The sequence below is a fragment of the Glycine soja genome, chromosome 5, assembly GCF_004193775.1.
Source record: "Glycine soja cultivar W05 chromosome 5, ASM419377v2, whole genome shotgun sequence".
NCBI classification, from domain to species: Eukaryota; Viridiplantae; Streptophyta; class Magnoliopsida; order Fabales; family Fabaceae; genus Glycine; species Glycine soja.
This window is the reverse complement of record NC_041006.1, coordinates 30,886,503-30,907,541: the sequence shown is the minus strand read 5'-3', so window position 1 is coordinate 30,907,541 and position 21,039 is coordinate 30,886,503. Positions and strand designations below refer to the sequence as shown.

The window sequence follows — 21,039 nt, the reverse complement described above, 5'->3', positions numbered from 1 at the left end:
ATTAATAATATTAATAAATACATTGCATGCATTAACTCCATATATTGATAATCAATAATAACGAGGGATTTGCTCCATGCGTACGTTGCCCAGCACAAGTGGATCACCATGATGAATTGGTGGATGTATATATTTGGGACACTATAAATCTTTCATCATTCAGGAGCAGACCGCCAGACCCCAGGTCGATCAAGGCATGAAATTATTGCCACCTAATTTCTAAAATTAGGGACCATAATTCCTCCTCTTTTAATCTAGCTAGTTTCCATTAACATATACTGTATTGATCATTTTCTGATGTGGACTTTAATATATTGGATCTAAGGGTGCAATATGCGCACTAATAATCCTCATAGTAAAATACCTCTCCTAACCATAAGTCCATAACTATGCAAATTGCAAAGGTTCATAGGCTATGATAACAGGTTCGTTCGACTCTACAAGTACTCTAGTGTATATATATATATCAGCTTACAATGTTGAAGTCAAGCCTAATAAAAGAGTCTAGGTGTGTATTTGGAAACTCCTTAAGAAGAAAGAAATCACATTTAGATGTGAAAAGTATAAAGATTAATTTCTTTAAATCATATCCTAAATATTAAAATCGCATTCGAAACGTAAAACCAAATTCGCTATTTGGTTGGCTATAGTCCTGCAACCAAATTTCTAAAATTAGGGACCATAATTCCTCCTATTTTAATCTAGCTAGTTTCATTGACATATTGATCATTTTCTAAGGTGGAGTTTAATATATGATTTCTAATTTAAGAATTTTCCAAATGCTTATATCACATAATAGTGATAATACAACATAGGCCATAATCAATTAGTCATGATGAGGTAAATTATCAACCAATTCCATGCGTAAAAAAAAACTGTCTTGTCTTGATATATTGAGGGTCGATGAAAGGTCAATCACGGGGGAGGTGGAATCGTTGAAATTATGGTTTCTGAGATGGACTCATTCAAAAAAGTCAGAGCTAGATGATGTAGCTGAAGACCCTGGGTCTGTGTTGAATAATGGTATTCAGGCTGAAAACACCATGGACCCTAGTAGATGTGCCAAATCAATGGACAGGAACTAGTGAGAACACAGTCTAAAATTAGACCAGACAGTTTGAGAAACATTGCTTTTGGTAGTTGAATAATGGTATTCAGGCTGAGAATTTAAGAACATGCCGCCAGGAAGCAATTTCAATAATTAATGACCCCTCTATTAATTTCTATTCTGCCGTCACGCAATGAACTCCATGGAATTTCTAAATTTCAAGTCATGACTATACTATTCCTTTTTTTTTTGCGGGTTATATTTTTTTAATTATGAAAATATTGATATGAAATATTTGTTGATTTTATTAATGATTAGTCTCCATCAAAAAATTTAATTAATCAGTGATCATCGATTGAATTTTTTTTTAATTATATTTTTTTATTCATATGATTTAAATTTAAAATTTTACTTAAGAAGATCAAATACTACTTGAAAAAATGACCTGTTGGTTGCTAACCATGATTTGATCGCGCATGTTTTGAATGATTAGCAAAGTTTGTGCAGCACCTCAAGTTAGTTGGCAGTTAGCACCTTGAATCCGTGAATGTAGAGCAAACTATGTTGAAAAACTGATGATCAGTGACGACCCTATAAATTGAAAGTTGCACGGAATTAACACCAAGATTCTTTGTGGTTGACACTTACCGTATTAGGATTTTATAAATTGCCAGTGTCTTAAAAGTATTATTTTAAAATTAAGACGCAAAATTCTTGGAAGATCTCATCATTATCATCTTTATTCGGAGGTTACTCTTGTTTACACACATAGTGTGAACTACACAAGGAATTCCAATGCATGCTTGAAAAACAATAATAGGACAAATTTAATCAATATATAGTTGTATTAGTTAGTTTTGTTTTGATAACTCAACATGCTTTAGTCTGAAACATCGTTCTCCAAATGATTTCATCGAACGCAGAATATCAACGCCTTTTGTAAATTAAATTGTCTTATATAGGTATAAATTGAACTTATTCGCGATATGAAAAGAATATTATCCCTCGATAATCTTCTCAAATTTAAAGGTTGAGCTTTCAGAATTTATTCTATTTTATTTTATTTTTTCTAAGAAAAACTAATACAAACTTGCGCTTAATTACCATGCATATGTAGAATCAAGGCATCTAATTGCTCCATTTATTTAATATGTTGAGATTTTCTCTTTACATTTGAGTATTTGACATTGCATCGTGAGAACGTGTTAGTAAAGCATGGGTTGTTAGGGTTTATAGGGCACAAAGAACCGTGTTTAGATGATCCAAAGGGTGATTGTGTGCCCCTAATGGAGTGCAAAATGTACAAAAGAATATAATTCCAATTCTTATAAAATCCAGCTGTCGTGGATTTCATTATTATAAGAATTATTTTTGAAAGCGAGTAATTTCGTATGTCAAACGGCATAAGCATCTTTAATATCGTATAATCCTGATTCTGATTCCGATGAAGGTAACGCAAATGTGAAAAGTTCAGGTTGACCTATGATTATTCTTGCGTCCTACACTGAGCAAAGAATATATGTAAATTCCGAATTAGAAGGTTCTAATTAACTACCAGAGCATATATTCCAAGCATAAACCCATTTTTAGGACAGACTTTAACAATAGTGCATGCACAGTAGTCACTAGTTGATTCTTCTAGTCAGTCCTCTAGATTAAGGTAAACTTTTGCCAGGCAAAGCGTTATGTAAATGCTTCAAATCTGCCGAGTTGCTGAAATTGTCTAGGACAAAAAATTGGGCAAACTAATTTCCAAATTTGTGGGAGAGAAAAATAGGATTTTTGCTGAGTAAGTGACAGTATATATTGAAGAAATGAAATTATTTATTTATTTATGTAGTAAATGAGAATTACAAAAGTGATAATGATACATTAAAATAAAGTCATTAGTACGATTACGCATTAAGTTTTCTTCCCAACCATATAATATTTGATGATGAAAATTTAATAAATATTTTGTCTCTATAAAATAAAAATATTCATATAAGAAATTTGAAAGCCACATTGCCCAAAGGGAGAGTAGGCCCTAAAAGATGCAGATACCACTTACCTTCATGACTATGCTTGATTCGCGGTTAGCATATTCCTTGCTCTTATCTTGTCGGCAAACCATTACAATCACTTAGTATATTCCTACAATTTTGTTATTAGGATATTTTCATTTTGTTATTATCTTGTCTCCTTTGTTGAGGCTATTAGTGTCTTTGTTGAGGCTATTAGTGTCAATATCCCATGTAGCTGCAATTATAAATACCATGATATATGAAATAACAAGCAAAGAAAATTATCACTCAGTTTTATCTTTTACTTAGAATAGATTAGATACTAGGAGGTTACCTTGTCCTCGAATACAAGACAAAATCTCTCTGCTCGTAACAATTGGTCTGACTTGTCGCTACCCTGCCTCCCATGACTACTCCCCACCTTTATCTGTGGCAGCCTATTCGCACAGCCATCCACCGCCACCTACATCTGCACTTATTCTACCCCCCCCCCCCCCCCACAAGTTTCATCCCTTATGTTTCACCACTCACATTTTTCTTATGAACACCCAACTCAATCCCTTGGGACTAATTTTGAGAGTACTCAAAACTACTTGCTAGCCTTGTGCGGTACTGGGAAAACTCTTCAACCTTCATCTCCCACCTCCACGATGACCACCTAAACCATAAAATGTCTTGCCCTACCTCTTGAGAATATAAATGCCTCCCTTCCACAACCATCGTATTTGTCGCCACCACCCCCACTGCCATATCCACCGTTTCGTTCACAAGTTAACACTGCTACATGTAAACACAACCTAGCAAATGCAACAATCAGGACAACATCAACAGTCATTAAGCCTCCCCGTCAGCACACTTCTTCATAGGAGCGCAGAAAAGCCAATTTCCCACGTGCCCCCCATAGCACGTGTCTTCATATTTCGCCAAATCGCACTACGCAACTGCCTCAGTGCTCACCGCCTTTGATATCGTTCCTTCCAACATCCTCCGTCTCCAAGCACCAAACGTCTCTGTTCACTCCCGCCTTCGTTGGTGTAGCAGAGCCATCAACAAGGTCAGTGACAAGAATGGTGACGCACAAACCACTGCCTTCTCCACCTCCATGGTTGGCGCGGTCCTGCTCCTCCCTTCCAAGTTTTCCCCTCTTTCACCAGAGCCATTCTCCTTCTAAAAACCTTCGCACCAACATTCAACATCATCCATCATCTCTCGATTCCGTCAAGCTAGTCTGTCTTCTCTGTGCAAATGAAGAACTATCATCTGTTGGTTCCTGGACTGGCGTTCACCATGGAAAGGATATTGGGACCGATGTGTTTCTTCAAGGAAAATTTGGCGCCATAGATCGACTCACCGCCAATTCCTTTCCGGCGGTGAAGTGGCCACCCTGACACATGAAGCTCGAGATCACGCGGTGGAAGGACGAGCCCTTGTAGTGAAGGGGCTTGCCACTCTGCCTTATGCCCTTCTCGTCGAAGTAGAGTGCGTGAAAGTTCCCAGCAATGCAGGAAGTCATGTTGGCATAGAGCTCCACCACGATGTGGCTAGCAGGTTAACCGTTGATGGTCATGTAGAAGACGACCTTAGGGTTAGGCATAGTTTCTGTAGTAAAGAGAATAAAAAAAAAATAACACTATTGAGAAAGAAAAAGAAGGATTGGGTTTTGCTTTCCCACATGACACCATTTTGGTCCTTTGCTTTCCAACATTCTCAAGGCCTAAACAAGCCCACCAATTTTTGTTTTTTTTCTAAACCCATCCCTGTTTCAATTTTGTTTTTGTTGCCCAACCTTGAGAACAAGGTTGTTTTCCAGTGGTGGGTAATGATAGCAATACAGCCCAAAGGAAGAGTAGGCTCAAAAGGATGCAAATACCAGCACTTGTGACTATGCTTGATTCACATACAACATATTCCTTGCTCTCATCCTGTTGGCAAGCGTTACAACCACTTAGGATATTTCTATTCGGTTATTATCTTATCTCCTTTGTTGAGGTCATTAGTGTCAATATCCCATGTAGCTTCAATTATAAATACCATAATATATGAAATAACAACAAGCAAGAAAAATTATCACTTAATTTTTATCTTTTACTTAAATTAAATTAGATACTAGGAGATTATCTTATCCTCAAATACAAAATCCCTATCCTCGTAACAAAATTTCATGAAATCATATCATATTCTACGGATCCTACATGTAGTCGGTTTCTATCAACCGATTAACACTACTCACATAATACTGGGGCAATTAGCAACTCGATAACCATCGTCACCATAAAACAGATACTGACTTTATCAATAAAACAGATAGTGACTTTATCGTTGAATTTCCTTTTTAGGTACACACCTCTCACCAGAGACAGAGCTCAAACTAAGGGGAATGTATCATTTGACAGATCAGAGGGAGAACGGGTAATAACACAATTAGTTACTGGTTGCACGCTTGTCTTCACTCTTTCCGTCATCATCGTACTCTCTTACTCAGCACAACCACTCGCGTTGAAGCATTGGCCGAAATTCCTAGGAAAATTCGCAGCAACAGCACGAACCCATTCCGAGCCACCGCCGCAATTCCACTACGAAACTAGGTGCATCCAACAGAGCCTCGACCACTTCAGCTTCTCGGAGCTACCCACTTTCCCGCAGCGCTACCTTATCAGCACCGAACACTGGGTGGGCCCACGGCGCCTGGGCCCGGTTTTCTTCTACTCTGGCAACGAAGACGACATCGAATGGTTCGCCCAAAACACCGGCGTCGTCTGGGAAATCGCCCCTCGCTTCGGAGCCATGGTGGTTTTCCCCGAAGTAAACCCAAGCCTCGTTAAGCTCAAGTTAACTTATGCACGAACTAATTTATAGAAGTTTTCTCATCTTTTTTAGAGGAATTATACCATAACTTTTACAAATTAACTTGTGCATAAATTAAAATTAGCTTGCAGAGAATTTTTCTTTTCTTTTTTCTAATTTTCTTCTCCTAAAAGTCCTTTTGCCTAAGCTTATCCAAACCGGTCTTTCCACCTTCGCTTAACGAAATTCTCAATTTCACAACTCTTTTCTAATGTGGCAGCATCAATATTACGGCGAGTCCGTGCCTTACGGAAGTGCAGAGGAAGCGTATAAGAATGTCACTACATTGTCGTATCTCACCTCTGAACAAGCGCTCGCTGATTTTTCCGTTCTCATCGCTGATCTCAAGCATAATTTCTCCACTAAGGATTGCCCCGTTATCTTGTTTGGAGGATCATATGGTGGAAGTAAGCAATTAAGTGACGCCAACCCTCTATTCAAAAACTAACCTTTGGGGTTGAGTTACACCAAAATTCTAATGTAGTATCATAGTACAGTGGTTGTTAGGAGATATAAGATTAACTCGGTAGAAAAGGAAGAAGGGAGAGAAGAAGATTTCATGGTTCAAATCCTTCCGTTGACACAAATTAACAATTAACATTTGTCGATGGTTGTTATTGGAGGGGCAATTATTGGATCATTCACAAATGTCCAGTCCCTCAAACACGATTTAGTTGTCCAACCCTTGGGATGTGTTGGAGATTCCATATTGACGAGTGATATGGTGTATATAAGTAAATATAAGTAAGGAGGAATCATGACCCCTGGGGCTAGCTTTTTGTGTGTGTACAATGACATCAATTAAAATAGAACCTAAGACTGCGTTAAAACGATCCAAATCCTCACCATTAGGCTGACCCCAGTGAGTTTAAATCCAAATTCTAAGAACTATGTATATAATTTAAGCAAATCCGAGAACATGTCATAGTGAGTTATGAATAGTTAGTTTTATAACTTTTTTTTAACATTTTTTTACAGTGTTGGCAGCATGGATGAGACTCAAGTATCCTCATGTTGCTGTTGGGGCACTTGCTTCTTCTGCTCCGATTCTTCAATTTGAAGACATTGTGCCACCTGAAACTTTCTATGACCTTGTTTCCAATGCTTTTAAGGTAAGTCAGTGAGTCGTCGCAAGTTGTTCAGGTATTTGCCAGTGTTGTGATCAGTATATTATACTAACGGTTTTACTCTATTGTTTGTGTACATACTCCATAGCGTGAAAGTTTCATTTGCTTTAACTATATAAAACAGTCATGGAATGAGATGGCATCTGCAGGCCAAACAAATAATGGGCTTGAGCTTCTGACCAAAACTTTCAACTTATGTCAGTAAGGCATTTAGAAATATGTGTCTGTTTCTGTGTCACATGATTGTGAATGGTGATATCCATGTTTTGTTATTTCTCTTGTGCTGATTTAGTTAAATTAATGGAAGGAAATTGAATAGGACTAAAGATCTGTATGACTGGGTGGAGGCTGCTTATAGTTATTTGGCAATGGTGAACTACCCATATCCTGCTGAATTCATGATGACTCTGCCTGAACATCCCATCAGGGAGGTTCGTATGGTATCGAATTCGTAGTATATGATGATGGAATATCTTATTATTTGTACACACTTGTATATAAGGTGCTTTTGTTTTCCCAATTTAGTCCTGTTGTCTTTCATATGTTCAAATGTTCCTTGACTGATTTTTGTAATGCAACCTGGAAATTGAGTTAACTTTGTTGGAAATAAGGCTTTTTATGTTTAGGAAAAGTGTTTAGGAATATTGGAGACTTTGAATAGAAACTTGATAGGAAGGAGAATTCTTTATGGAGGAGAGAACTTTGTATTTTTGCTTGATACAAATGTGTAGGATTACATCTCTATTTATACTACTCTAAGGAGAACTCTAGACACACTAATTCTAGAGAGTTCTCAACTCTAGAGATCCAAAGAGTATTCTAGAGAATATTAAAACCATAAGAAATATCTAGACATTCCAAACACTACAAGAATTCTCTAGAAACATGACCCATAATTACTTAAGCCCAAAATAACTAAGTCCAAGGAACCAAATAATTAATTTGGGCCCAAATCAAGTTTATATTTCAACATCCCCCCTTAAACTTGATTTGTGACTCCAAGCATACTCCTTAGCTTCACGAAAGTTTCCAACTTGAGTGGCTTTGTGAAAATGTCGGCAGCTTGATCTTGAGACATCACATACTTCAACTTTACCTCCTTCTTCTCAATGCATTCTCTTATGAAGTGGTAACGGGTGTCGATGTGCTTACTTCTTTCATGAAAGACTGGATTCTTTGCCAAAGCGAGTGCTGATTTATTGTCAACACATATTTCCATAGGTTCTTCTTGTGGCATTTTTAACTCTTTCAACAAGTTCCTTAGCCAAATTGCATGACAAACGCATGATGTGGCAGCGACATACTCAGCTTCACAAGTTGATAGTGTGACTATTGGTTGCTTCTTTGACATCCAAGTGAAAGCAGTATCTCCCATAAAGAACACAAAACCAGTAGTGCTCTTTCTATCATCCAAGTCTCCACTCCAATCGCTATCACTATAGCCAACAATGTCATAATTGTCAGAAGAGTAATAGTGCAAACCAAAGTTTGTTGTACCTTTGATGTATCGAAGGATTCTCTTTGCCGCCTTGAAGTGAGTTGTGGTTGGAACTTCCATGTAACGACTTACTACTCCTACAACATAGAGAATATCCGGCCTTGTACATGTCAAGTAACGTAAACTTCCAACCAAACTTTTGTAAAGAGTTGGATCCACATTCTCTCCTTTTTCATGCTTGCTCAACTTATTGCCACATTCCATCGGGGTGCCAACTGGATTGGCGTCATCCATCTTGAACTTCTTAAGGACTTCTTTGGCATAGCCTTCTTGGGTGATGAAAATTCCTTTGTCTTCTTGTTTTACTTCGATGCCGAGATAATATGCCATGAGCCCCATATCCGTCATCTCAAATTCATTTGACATATCTTTCTTGAACTCTTCGAACATGCTTGGATTGTTCCCTGTAAAGATCAAGTCATCTACATACAAACACACAATCAAAATATCTCCACTTTGCGCTTTGATATAGAGTGCATGCTCATATGGACACTTGATGAAGTTCTTGTCTTGAAAGTACTTGTCGATTCGAACATTCCAAGCTCTCGGTGCTTGCTTGAGACCGTACAACGCCTTCTTCAACTTCAAGACTTTTTCTTCTTGCCCTTTTATTTCATAGCCCAGTGGTTGCTCAATATAGACTTCTTCTTCGAGAAAACCATTCAAGAAGGCTGACTTCACATCCATTTGATAGATCTTCCATTTATTTTGGGCTGCCAAAGAAATGATCAGTCTAATAGTTTCAAGACGAGCAATAGGAGCAAATACCTCATCATAGTCAATTCCTTGTCTTTGACTATAGCCTTTAGCCACCAATCTTGCTTTGTATCTCTCCACTTCTCCTTTAGCATTCTTCTTTGCCTTGTACACCCATCTTACTCCAATTGCTTTGTGTCCTCGTGGAAGTGTAGTAAGTTCCCACGTATCATTCTTCGTGATTGACTTGATTTCTTCGTCCATGGCGTCTTTCCACTTTATGTTTTCCGCTGCTTCTTGATAGCTTAGAGGCTCACAATCACCAAAAAGACAAAAGAGGTTAATGTCGTTTAGGTTTGTGGTTACCTCATAAATCTCTTCAATGCTCCTTAGTCGCGGTGTCCTCTCACTTGAACTTGTTTCATCCAGCCTTGGTGTCGGTGAGGCAGGTGGTGTAATATGTTCCTCTATGATTGGTTGTTCAATTTCATCATCTTCTTCAAAATAAGGAAGAAAATCATACTTATCTTCTTGAACAATCCAATCCCAACAATCTTCTTCGTCGAACTCCACGTCGCGACTTATGACGATCTTTCTACTATTTGGATTATAGAGCTTGTACCCCTTGGATCTTGAGTCGTAACCCACAAACACGTACTTCTCACTTTTATCATCAAGCTTTGTCCTCTTTTCGTCTGGAACATGGGTATAGGCAATGCTTCCAAACACTTTGAGGTGAGAGATCCCGGGCTTCCTTCCACTCCATGCTTCTTGTGGTGTCTTCTCATGCACGCTTCTTGTTGGAGAACGATTTGTTAGGTAAACTGCACATGCCACTGCTTCAGCCCAAAACTCCTTCGGCATCTTCTTGCTCTTGAGCATGCTTCGCACCATGTTAAGTATGGTCCGGTTCTTTCTCTCTGCTACTCCATTTTGTTGTGGCGATCTTGGCACTGTCAGTGGGCGACGGATTCCATGGTCTTCACAATATTTGATGAACTTATTTGAAGTGAACTCTCCTCCTCGATCAGATCTCATGGCCTTGATGGAAAGACCACTTTCTTTCTCCACGAGGGCTTTGAACTTCTTAAAGTTTTCAAACACTTCTGATTTCTCCTTCAAGAAATAAACCCAGGTTTTTCTGGAATAATCATCAATAAAGAGGAGAAAGTACTTATTCTTACCAAATGAATTGGGTTTGATTGGTCCACAAACATCGGTGTGTATGAGCTCTAGCGGCTTTGTTGCTCTTGTTGTTGATTCCTTTGGAAAACTTTTACGAAATTGCTTCCCAATTAGACATCCTTCGCAAAGTTGGTCTGGGTGGTTAATGCTAGGCAAGCCTCTCACCATCTCCTTCTTCGCTAAACGTTCTAGACCGTCGAAGTTGAGGTGCCCGAACCGTAGATGCCATAGCCACGAAGAGTCGGTATAGCAAGCCTTGAGACACTTTGCCACATCATTTTGAATGTTCAAGAGGAACATTCTATTCTTTGACATAGGCACCTTAGCAATCAAGTTATGTCTACAATATCTTAAGAAAAGACTATGTTCTTTCAAATGGATGTCATAGCCTTTCTCTAATAATTGTCCCAAGCTCAAAATATTATTCTTCATGTTAGGCACATAGTAGACATTGGATATGAATTGATGACTCCCATTCTTCAAACGTATGAGAATTTTACCTTTGCCTTTGACTGGTATCTTTGAGTCGTCTCCAAATGAGACATCGCCAGTTGCTGCTTCATTGATCTCCACGAACATGCTTTTATCGCCGCACATGTGGTTGCTTGCGCCGGTGTCGAGGTACCACTTGTTTCTTTTCTCTTCAAATTTGTTTTGGCACGCGAGTAGCAAAGTTTCTTCTTCTCCGCCTTTTTCTTCTACAAAGTTAGCTTTCTCTTCAACCTTCTTCGAGAATCTACACTCGGATGCATAGTGACCAATCTTGTTGCAATTGAAGCACTTGATTTGTGATTTGTCATACCTCGACCATGAATTTCCTCTTCCACGACCTCTTGTTACTTGTGGATTCCAACTTCTTTCTCCATTGTTGAATTTGTTGGAGTGGTTGTTGTAACCACCTCTTCCTTCTCCTCCATGTCCTCGTCCACGTCCACGATCTTGGCCGCCACCTCGTCCTCTTTGGCTCTTGTAATTTGCATAGTTTGCTTCCTTTACGTTGAGTTGTAGTAGTTGCTCCGTAGCCTCCTTTTGTTTAATTTTTCTCTTTTGTTTTTCTTCGTATGCTTGTAAGGAACCCATGAGTTGCTCAATAGTCATGGTCTTTAAATCCTTGTTTTCTTCAATGTTGGTAACAATGAAGTCAAAACTTGGATTTAAAGTTCGAAGTATTTTTTCCATGACCTTCACCTCATCAACATTTTCACCATTTCTTTTAAGTTGATTGACTACGGCCAATACTCGAGAAAAATAATCAGAAATTGACTCGGACTCCTCCATAAACAAACGCTCAAAGTCACCTCTAAGAGTTTGAAGACGAATCTTTTTTACCTGCTCAACTCCTTTGTTGCAAGTTTGAAGCTTATCCCATGCTTCTTTGGCCGTCGTTGCGTTGGATATCTTCTCAAATGTATCTTCATCCACCGATTGATAAATGAGAAAGAGAGCTTTCTTGTCTCTCTTTCTTGACTCCTTCAACGTCTCCTTTACACCTTGGCTTAGCGAGGCTTCATCTTGCTCCTCGAAGCCATTCTCTACGATATCCCACACATCTTGAGCTCCTAGTAGCGCCTTCATCTTGATACTCCAATTATCATAGTTGTTCTTTGTGAGCATCGGCATTTGGAAATGGAAACCTCCATTCGCCATCTTTTGAGGATCTTGAAGCTCTAATACCACTTTGTTGGAAATAAGGCTTTTTATGTTTAGGAAAAGTGTTTAGGAATATTGGAGACTTTGAATAGAAACTTGATAGGAAGGAGAATTCTTTATGGAGGAGAGAACTTTGTATTTTTGCTTGATACAAATGTGTAGGATTACATCTCTATTTATACTACTCTAAGGAGAACTCTAGACACACTAATTCTAGAGAGTTCTCAACTCTAGAGATCCAAAGAGTATTCTAGAGAATATTAAAACCATAAGAAATATCTAGACATTCCAAACACTACAAGAATTCTCTAGAAACATGACCCATAATTACTTAAGCCCAAAATAACTAAGTCCAAGGAACCAAATAATTAATTTGGGCCCAAATCAAGTTTATATTTCAACAAACTTCTGATTGTTTCCAGGAACTAGTATTCTGGAGCGCATATATGAAGGAGTGAATGTCTACTACAATTATACTGGAGAAGCTAAATGTTTTGAACTGGATGATGATCCCCATGGCATGAGTGGTTGGGACTGGCAGGTTTACAAAAGTTAAACGTTGTTTCTCCTTTTTATTTTCATTAGTTGCTGGATAAGTATTTAGACCTAATGGCACGAAATGCCTTGACTTATATGTTCCTTTGTTAATCTTGGTTTGTTCCATTTTTTCTTATCTTTGGTATAGGCTTGCACTGAAATGATTATGCCAATGTCTAGCAGCCAGGAGTCCAGCATGTTTCTGCCGTATGAGTATAATACACTTCTATCCAAGAGGAATGCTTAAAGAAATTTGGAGTGAAGCCAAGGCCAAAATGGATTACTACAGAATTTGGCGGGCACGTAAGGGAATAACTACAGTTAAATCTTACTTCATAATTTGATAACTTGAACCGATGGAATCAATGTATTCTTCGAGTAGAGGTGTCAAACATATTACTTATGCGTGTAAATAACCTCTAGGTTAAATGCATAATTTAGTCTTCACGTGTGTTCTAGATTCTCAATTTGGCCCCTGTATGTAAAAGGTTATTAATTTGGTCCCTATATCTGCAAACATTATCGATTTGGTCCCTTCCGTTGTGACACCATTTATGCATTCTTAATTCTTACAGGAACCAAACTGAGAATGCACTACACATGGAGCGACTAAATTAAGAATGCACTGCACATGTAGGAAATAAATTAAGAGTGTGTAAACGACATCGTAACGATAAGAACCAAATTGATAATGTTTGCACGTACAGGGACCAATTTAATAAGTGTTTACGTATAAGGACTAAAGGTGTCTGCGACTCGTACAAGGACTAAATTATGTGTTTAACCTAAGCTATATTAGGGAGTAGGAAAAGGTAAAGATAGCTATTTCCTTTTTCTAGTTGTGAAAGGGTTTTGTGATTTGATATGCAATTTGACTTGGAGGAATATTTGAGTGAGGAAATGAGGAAAAATGTTATATATATGCAATTATAGTAAATTGTGTGCAAATATAAATTATAGAAAAATAACTTATTTTTTAGCTTCAGCTGTTGAAGCTATCTATATCAAGTATATGCTATAACATGCCTTTTCTGCAGGGTTGTTACTCTGTAATAATGAGATTTCCTTCTCTATAGAAATGTTCTGTGATGAGTATTAAGGCACATGCTGAAGTGTTAAACTGTAATATGATTAATGAGGTGACTACCACACTTTTTCTATTCTTGCTTGACAACGTTACATGTGTGGATTTGCCAACATCAATTTTGTCAGAAGTCTCTTACTGCTTGCAACACAAATTTATTCTTCCAGAAAACAAATGAAAGATAGTTGATACTTTGAAATATATGGTACCATCCCTTGGTGATGCCATTGGGATAGATTGTATGAAGCATGCTCAATTAAAACTTAAAGCAGTACGCTGATAGTATGATGTTTTAACCTGGTGTTTCTATGTCTGGCATCTTGTTTGAAGGATATCCATGCCACCTTGAAGAAATTTGGAAGCAATATAATTTTCTCAAATGGCCTCTTGGATCCATGGAGTGGTGGCAGGTGATATATATTTATTCTTTAAATATCTTGGCTATTATGTTTTATATTTTTCCAACAATGATTACCTTGGACAGTTTCTAATATGCAAATTGTTTCCGTTACAGCATTTTGCAGAATATATCTGAAAGTGTGGTTTCACTTGTCACTGAAGAAGGTAAAGCATTTGATTATTTTGAATTTGTTAGGATTCTGCTGTAAAGAGCTTAGTCTATTCTCTTGTCTAAAATTATTGCTATTATTCTCCTATATGTGCCATTGGTATAAGCTACATTTGTTTTGGTTTATTGATTATAACTACATGCAACTTCTTTACATAACTTTTAAACCAGAGTGAATAGTGAGTCCCTAAAACTCTCGAGCATGTTGCTAACATTGATTGATGAAAGAAGTTAATTCATTTTTTTCTTGAACCATTCCTCGGGTGCACACCACATAGATTTACGTTCTTCAACAAAAAATGATCCTGATTGGTTGGTAGAGCAGAGGGAGACTGAGATAAAGCTAATAGAAGGTTGGATCAGTGACTACCACCAGAAAAATAAAGCTATGTTTGATATGTAACATAATCTTTCTACTGTTTGCTTCACCACTGTTATGTATAGCTCCGTAAAACACGTTTGTTCAGTCTGAGAAACCTTTGTTCTTGTTTGGTTTTGTAATTGTTCAGGACAATATACACAGAGACACAACACACGTGTGTGTCCACGCGTGTGAACATCAAGTTTTCGGATTGAAATCACCTGTCCCAAGAAGCTGGCTTCTTTCGTGTCCCACCAATTAAATTAAGCCGTGTCAATTAAAAAAAGTCACCTCAAATTTTCTTCTTTTAAAACATTTTAATTTCGTTACCAAATTATAACCAATTTCTTTGTTTCTCCATTATCGGTGCTGCATTAACTCTTCCTTCATCCTTTAAATACACAATTTCTAGCATCAATTTTGCAATTTTACAGGTATCATAGGACTGCAGATCTGATTCCTCCCAACCCAAACGTTTCCAAAACCAAATTCCGAAATGTTACACTTTCAATGGTCCAATTTTGAAGGTATCACAAGATTGCAGATCCGATTCCCATATCTCTGGCTATGCAGTGCATGGGCGGTGACTGATGAGAAAGATGTAACATTTTTCCATTTGCTTAAAGGGACATTTTTTTCCAGCCTCTACACTACAGTTATACACTATGAAGCCTAGATACGACACAGATATGGAGATACGGCAAATTTTTAAAATTAAAGATACGATACGTCTTGAATACGTTAATAAAATATATAAAAAGTTATATATAGTTTTGGATTTTTTGTCTAGAACAGTTAGATTTTTCATTGGAATAGCTTCAAATTAATATTAAAAAATAAAACATGAAAAATCAAAACATAATATTAATGTTGCCTAGACTAGAAAATGCTATCACACATGTTTGATATAGGAGAGGTTTTATTACCTGTCTGCAAATTGGACAAATCCACATCGCTTGTGAGCTGGAATCTTCACATGAATTAATTCACCATACTGGATGAAAACTTGCCTCAGGTGATCATCAATGACATTAGGGTCCAAATTGCCAACAAAAATTTGCAATTAAGATTCATGTCACAAACAAGTTGGAAAGCAAACATTTCTATATTGCAAAGAAATACGCACAGTTGTATTATTTGGATCATTCTTGTTCTGTGAGCCTTGAGATTTATAATTCTGATATGAAGCTGCATGTTCAAAACAGAAGTAAAAATATGAAAAATGTGAACACAAAAGGAAGCAATTCATGAAAAAAAAGCAAAAATAAAGTAAAACAAAACAGAGGATACACAACAGAAAAACTTATTTCAGAGATAGAATTTAGAAACCAAATCATTATCATGACATGATTTTGAATTGCATTTCATAACACTGATAACAGCAATTGTGCCTCCATTCCATTACAGCATAGTAGTATACATAATATATAGTTAATCAAGTAATCTAATATAAATTTGCCAAATTCATGGCAGGATAGCCAATTTACCCACTTGATTCATTCCACCTTGTAGCTCAATTCAGCAGCAAGTCATTACTTGATACATATTCAATTCACGATTAATTCAGTCCCATATGGTAGCAATGAAATTGCCACTGCGACCCAAATTTAAAACTTTGGTGTTAATTTAGTTGCATCTATAAGAACTGTAACACAGACACCCTCTAACCATCTACCATAAACCAATTGAAGATCAAGAAAAACAAGACAGAACTAGGCTCTTTGATTAATACCATATGCGAGCCGGTTTCATTGCGTATTCCAGCTCCACTTGAATCAGGAAGCCTAGATACGAGTTTATATGTCCACTAAATGAAATCAAAACAAGTTTATCTGTCCATTAAGATAAATTAGTGTAAATTCAACAAAGTTAGTTGCCATAGAGTGACAATGGCAGGCACATATTATCCATTTAGATAAATCCAAAATAAAAAAAAAATCCTTATTCAGCTTCGTAAAACAAAAAATAACATAAATCATCATCAAATCAAGAAAACCTAAGATTTATAACATGAGCAATAGCTGCACCATTAACACCCAAATGGAAAACAAACATGAATAAAGGATCCAATGCTATGTTGGTTTCATCTCCTGTCACTAGACAAAGCCAGAGAAAGAATCATTAGAATCAAAAAATGACACGATATTACAGACTCAATGAGTACCAACTAAATTTGATTTTTGACAGGACATTTTCACCTATGTCTGACCAGAAAATGATACCTTCATGTGGTATTAATTATTTTAATTTAGAATTCATAGTTGGACCTGCTTCCAAGCAATCACTCTTCTCTTCTGTAGGACAGGCTCCATTAAGGGCGTCTTCCTCAGCCACAAAAGAGATAGTGACACTGACAAATTGTGAGACTATAATACCATATCAATTAGTCAACAAAAACAAACAAATTGTGAGACTGAATCACATCAAATACCTGTAATACTTTGATCATTCATTCATTTGTCATTAATTTATAGCTTTCATATAATGATCACAATTTACAAAAAGACATACTTGTGATCATAAGCAAAAAATACAGTTTCTACCCTATTTCACATCAAAAAATACAGCTTTCATATAAGTATTGGCTTTATACAATAGCCTATATCAAAGTATCATTACTAGTTAGAAATTACTAAATTATTGTCAAACTCTAATTGTTTCATTTTCTTCTCCTCCATTGCCATCATCTAAGAAAAGCATAGCTTCTAAATCTGGCTCATCAAGAGATAAATTTGTCATTTCAAGAACTCCAGCACTATCATCAAGGGGATCATGCGCATCTCCATTAATGTCCCACAATCTTGTCTCTCCTTTTTTATACCCTTCCTCTTTTCTAGACAAAAGCCTAAGATTAGAGTGCACAAAAACCAAATCTTCAACCCTCTTTGGATCCATTTTGTTTCTCTTCAAAGAATGAATAAAGGAGTATGTACTCCAATTCCTCTCATAGCATGAGGAAGAACATGGCTGCACTAGAAGCTTTAAAGCAAGCTTTTGAAGTATAGGTGTAGAGGATCCATGCATCACCCACCAAGTTTTTGGATCTAATGCCCATCTATCCTCAATTGAATCAAATGAACCAAAGTCACCCGCACAAGATGAGAATTTAGAGAATTCTTCATAAACTTTTGTCCTAACATTAACATGTGGAAAATATCTCTTAAGACATTTATTCCTTTGGCTAGAAAGTTCATCATCTCTATGAGGAGGAACCCTATTTGGAACCTCATTAAGCCAATTATCACTATAGTACCTATAAAAAAAATATATGTATACATTTTAGTCATACTATGGTTGAGAAAGAGTTAAGCTAAGCCATACACATTATTGAAAAATTGATATAAAAATATTACCTTGGATTTAGAGAATGAGCTTAGCAATGAAGTGGATTACAACTCTTACTCCACCTAGAATTAAGTATTTCATGAATAACTTCAAAGAAACTAGAAACTTCATTTTCTAGTTCATCATGCCTATAGATGGTTGTCTTCACCTTTTCTATCATAGAATCCCACATTTCATACACTAAGTGAAGATTAGAAGCATCGGTGTCACATATTCTAATCATGCTATATATAGGATCCATGAAAGAAAGGATGTAATCAACTTTATCCCGCCATATATCATTCAAAATCAACTCTTTTACATGTGCAGCTTTTCTGACATCATCTTCTCTATAACTATTCCAATGATCACTAATGACCATATTTTGCAAATAATGTTTCAACAATTTTAATCTTTTTAACATGACTATCATAGAGGCAAAATGAGTTTCAGCAATTGAAAGCAATTTAAGAGAAGAAAACTCATTAAAAATTGCTAATCTCATTGAATGAGTCATGATGAAAACCTTGATAAAAGAAGCATCGCCAATTACTTCAGCAATCCACCCACATTCATTGAAGACATTCTCATTACCATCAACATTCTTTGCAGCACAAATGTTTTTCACCCAAGATTCAAAGTATGAACCACACAAGGGATCCAAAAAATATGAGGAAATTCAGCTTCTATCAATAACCCAGCTGCCTTACAAACAAGAGCATTATCAGTTATGACTTGGACTACATTTTGTGGCCCTACCTCCTTGATTACATCCTTTAATAAGTCAAACATGTAATGTTTGTCCTTGTACTCCTTGGACCCATCAATGGCCTTTAAAAACATAGGTCCTTCTTCAGATATAGCCATGAATTTTATCAAAGGTCTTCTTTAAGCATCTGTCCAACCATCTACAACCAATGTAACTCCTTTTAAACTCCACAAAGATTTGATAGGTTGAAGCAACCTTTCAATATGAGACCTCTCTTGCTGTAAAAGACTAGTTCTCAATGTGTTATAACTAGGAGGAAGAAATCCACTTAGATTACAGTTAGCAGTAAATGAATAAGAACTAACAAAATGTGGATTTCTAGCAAGATGGAATGACAAGCCGGCAGAATAAAACATCCTTGCTATCTCTGCTCTAAGATGATTCCTATCCTCAATATTAAATGCATTCTCTATATTGCTTGATTTTCTTCTTTTTGGTGGTAATGTTGGTGGTGTTGGAGTCCTTTTGTCAGTAGGTAAAGGAACATTCTTAGACTTTAATCTGTTTTCAGCCTCTTCACAAACCCTCCTCAAATCAACCAAATATGCATCAGTAACTTTTGGACAAGTAGCAATTCCACTACCACAAATTCTAAGCAAATGTGCTTTAACCCTAGAGTATGAACTTTTGACAACTTTTTCACAAAAATTACAACTCCACAGCCTATTACCACCCCCATCTCCTATCTTTTCCTTTATTGTAACAAATGACCACAATGGAGCATGGTCATCTTGATATTCCGAAGATGCAAATATTTCTGTTATACGAGACATCTTTCACAGCACAACAAACACACCCGCAAACAAGAAACAACAATGATGGGAACCGATGATGACGAGAATTGACGGCAACAAGAGTGCTTGCAGAACTGCCAATGAAGAGAGCTATTGAAGAAGAACCCGTCGTCGAGAAGAAGGCACCATTGAAGATGGCTTGCAAAACCATCAACGAGGAAGTAGAACCACATCAACGCGGAAGAGAATCACTTTGCAGCTTTGTTTTCAGTTGTCACGTAGTGTGGAGAAGAAAAGAAAATGGGTTTGAGCTTCGTAAGCGTGGAGAAGAAGAGAAGCAAAGGGGTTTTGTGAAATAATAAAGCTTTCGCGTTTAAAAAATCATAAAAAAAAGGGTTAAACGTTGTAGCCATATCCGAGCCGTATTGGAGTCGTATTGAAGTCGTGTATAGCCTTAGGAAGCCCTATCTTGTATTTAAAAAAAAAATTGGATACTCCTAGGATACGTATCCAGTCGTATCCGTGGAGTATCGGTGTCGGATACGGGTGCGACACTGATACTTTTCCTTTTTTCACATATCCAGACTTCACAGGTTATACACATGATACAAAAACAAGGAGAAAATCTGATGTGACTCTTTTAAATTGATATGGCTCAATTTAATTGTGGGACAGGAAAAGAGACATGCTCTTGAGGTCACAACCAAGGTAACAAAATTAGGAACAAACTAAAGGCTTTTTAAATACTAACATGAAATAGACAAGAACAAGATTAGCAAAATTCTACAAAAAAGGAATTGGGGGTTAATGCATAACCAAAATGGAAGTTTGGCAGAAATTGAGGGTTTCTCACATACTGCATTTTCCATATGAAAAAGAAAGAAGATATATCTTCAACACATCACAACATGCGGGCAAGAGGGTAAGAGTGTTTTGAATTTGATTTGGATTTGAAATCCCTATATAGTATCTCCCTGTTTTGAAGTGAAACCAGTCACATTCCTTTTCTCTCCCTTATTTCTCTTTTTCATCCATTTTTTTTTCTCTCCCTGTTTTTCAACCAATGATTTTCATAGCATTTTTTTTGTTGAATTCGGAGCAGTTATTATATGTCTTTGCTTGATGGTTATGTTTTGCTCATGTTTTAGGGCTCCTGAAGTGTTTCCACCACTTTGTAATCTTATCTTCTTAAGCATGTACACTTTATTTGAATAACTTCTGTGGTGTGGGATTAATCTTATATCATTTGAAAGTGAGGGCTTTGTGGCTATGACTCATCAGCAAAATGTAATTTTTCTGGTACTCAAGAGAAGACATCAAATTTTCTAATACTATAGACAATGTGTTTGCATAAACAATGTGTTGGTTTCGCAATGCTATTTTTATAGGTCTAATGTACGTGAACATCAGGTTTAGCTTCATATCCAAATTATTTCATCTAAATATCATTATGTGATTAATCATTCCAAAATAATGGCCCGTTTGTTGCACAGGTTCTAATACTAGTAGATGGACATTGTACAGTCCTTAATTTATAAAAGACTGTAGAAGCTATAGAAGAAGGCATGTAAAGGAGAGACGACTCAAATATTACTAGGCTTGGATTATTTA

General features: G+C 36.8%; 1 protein-coding gene and 2 pseudogenes across 1 annotated transcript; 2 read left to right on the top strand and 1 right to left on the bottom strand.

Annotated features, from left to right (window-relative positions):
* Positions 1-3,544: 3,544 nt before the first annotated feature.
* On the top strand, positions 3,545-4,978 carry LOC114411505 (annotated as a pseudogene).
* Positions 4,979-5,280: 302 nt separating this feature from the next.
* On the top strand, positions 5,281-15,022 carry LOC114411292 (annotated as a pseudogene).
* A 1,565-nt stretch (positions 15,023-16,587) lies between these two features.
* On the bottom strand, positions 16,588-18,792 carry LOC114411291. Its single transcript, XM_028375016.1, has 4 exons — positions 18,623-18,792; positions 17,283-17,854; positions 16,869-16,967; positions 16,588-16,697 (listed from the first exon to the last, which is right to left on the bottom strand). The coding sequence occupies exons 1-4, from the start codon at positions 18,790-18,792 to the stop codon at positions 16,588-16,590; spliced, it is 951 nt and encodes a 316-aa protein (XP_028230817.1).
* Positions 18,793-21,039: the final 2,247 nt, after the last annotated feature.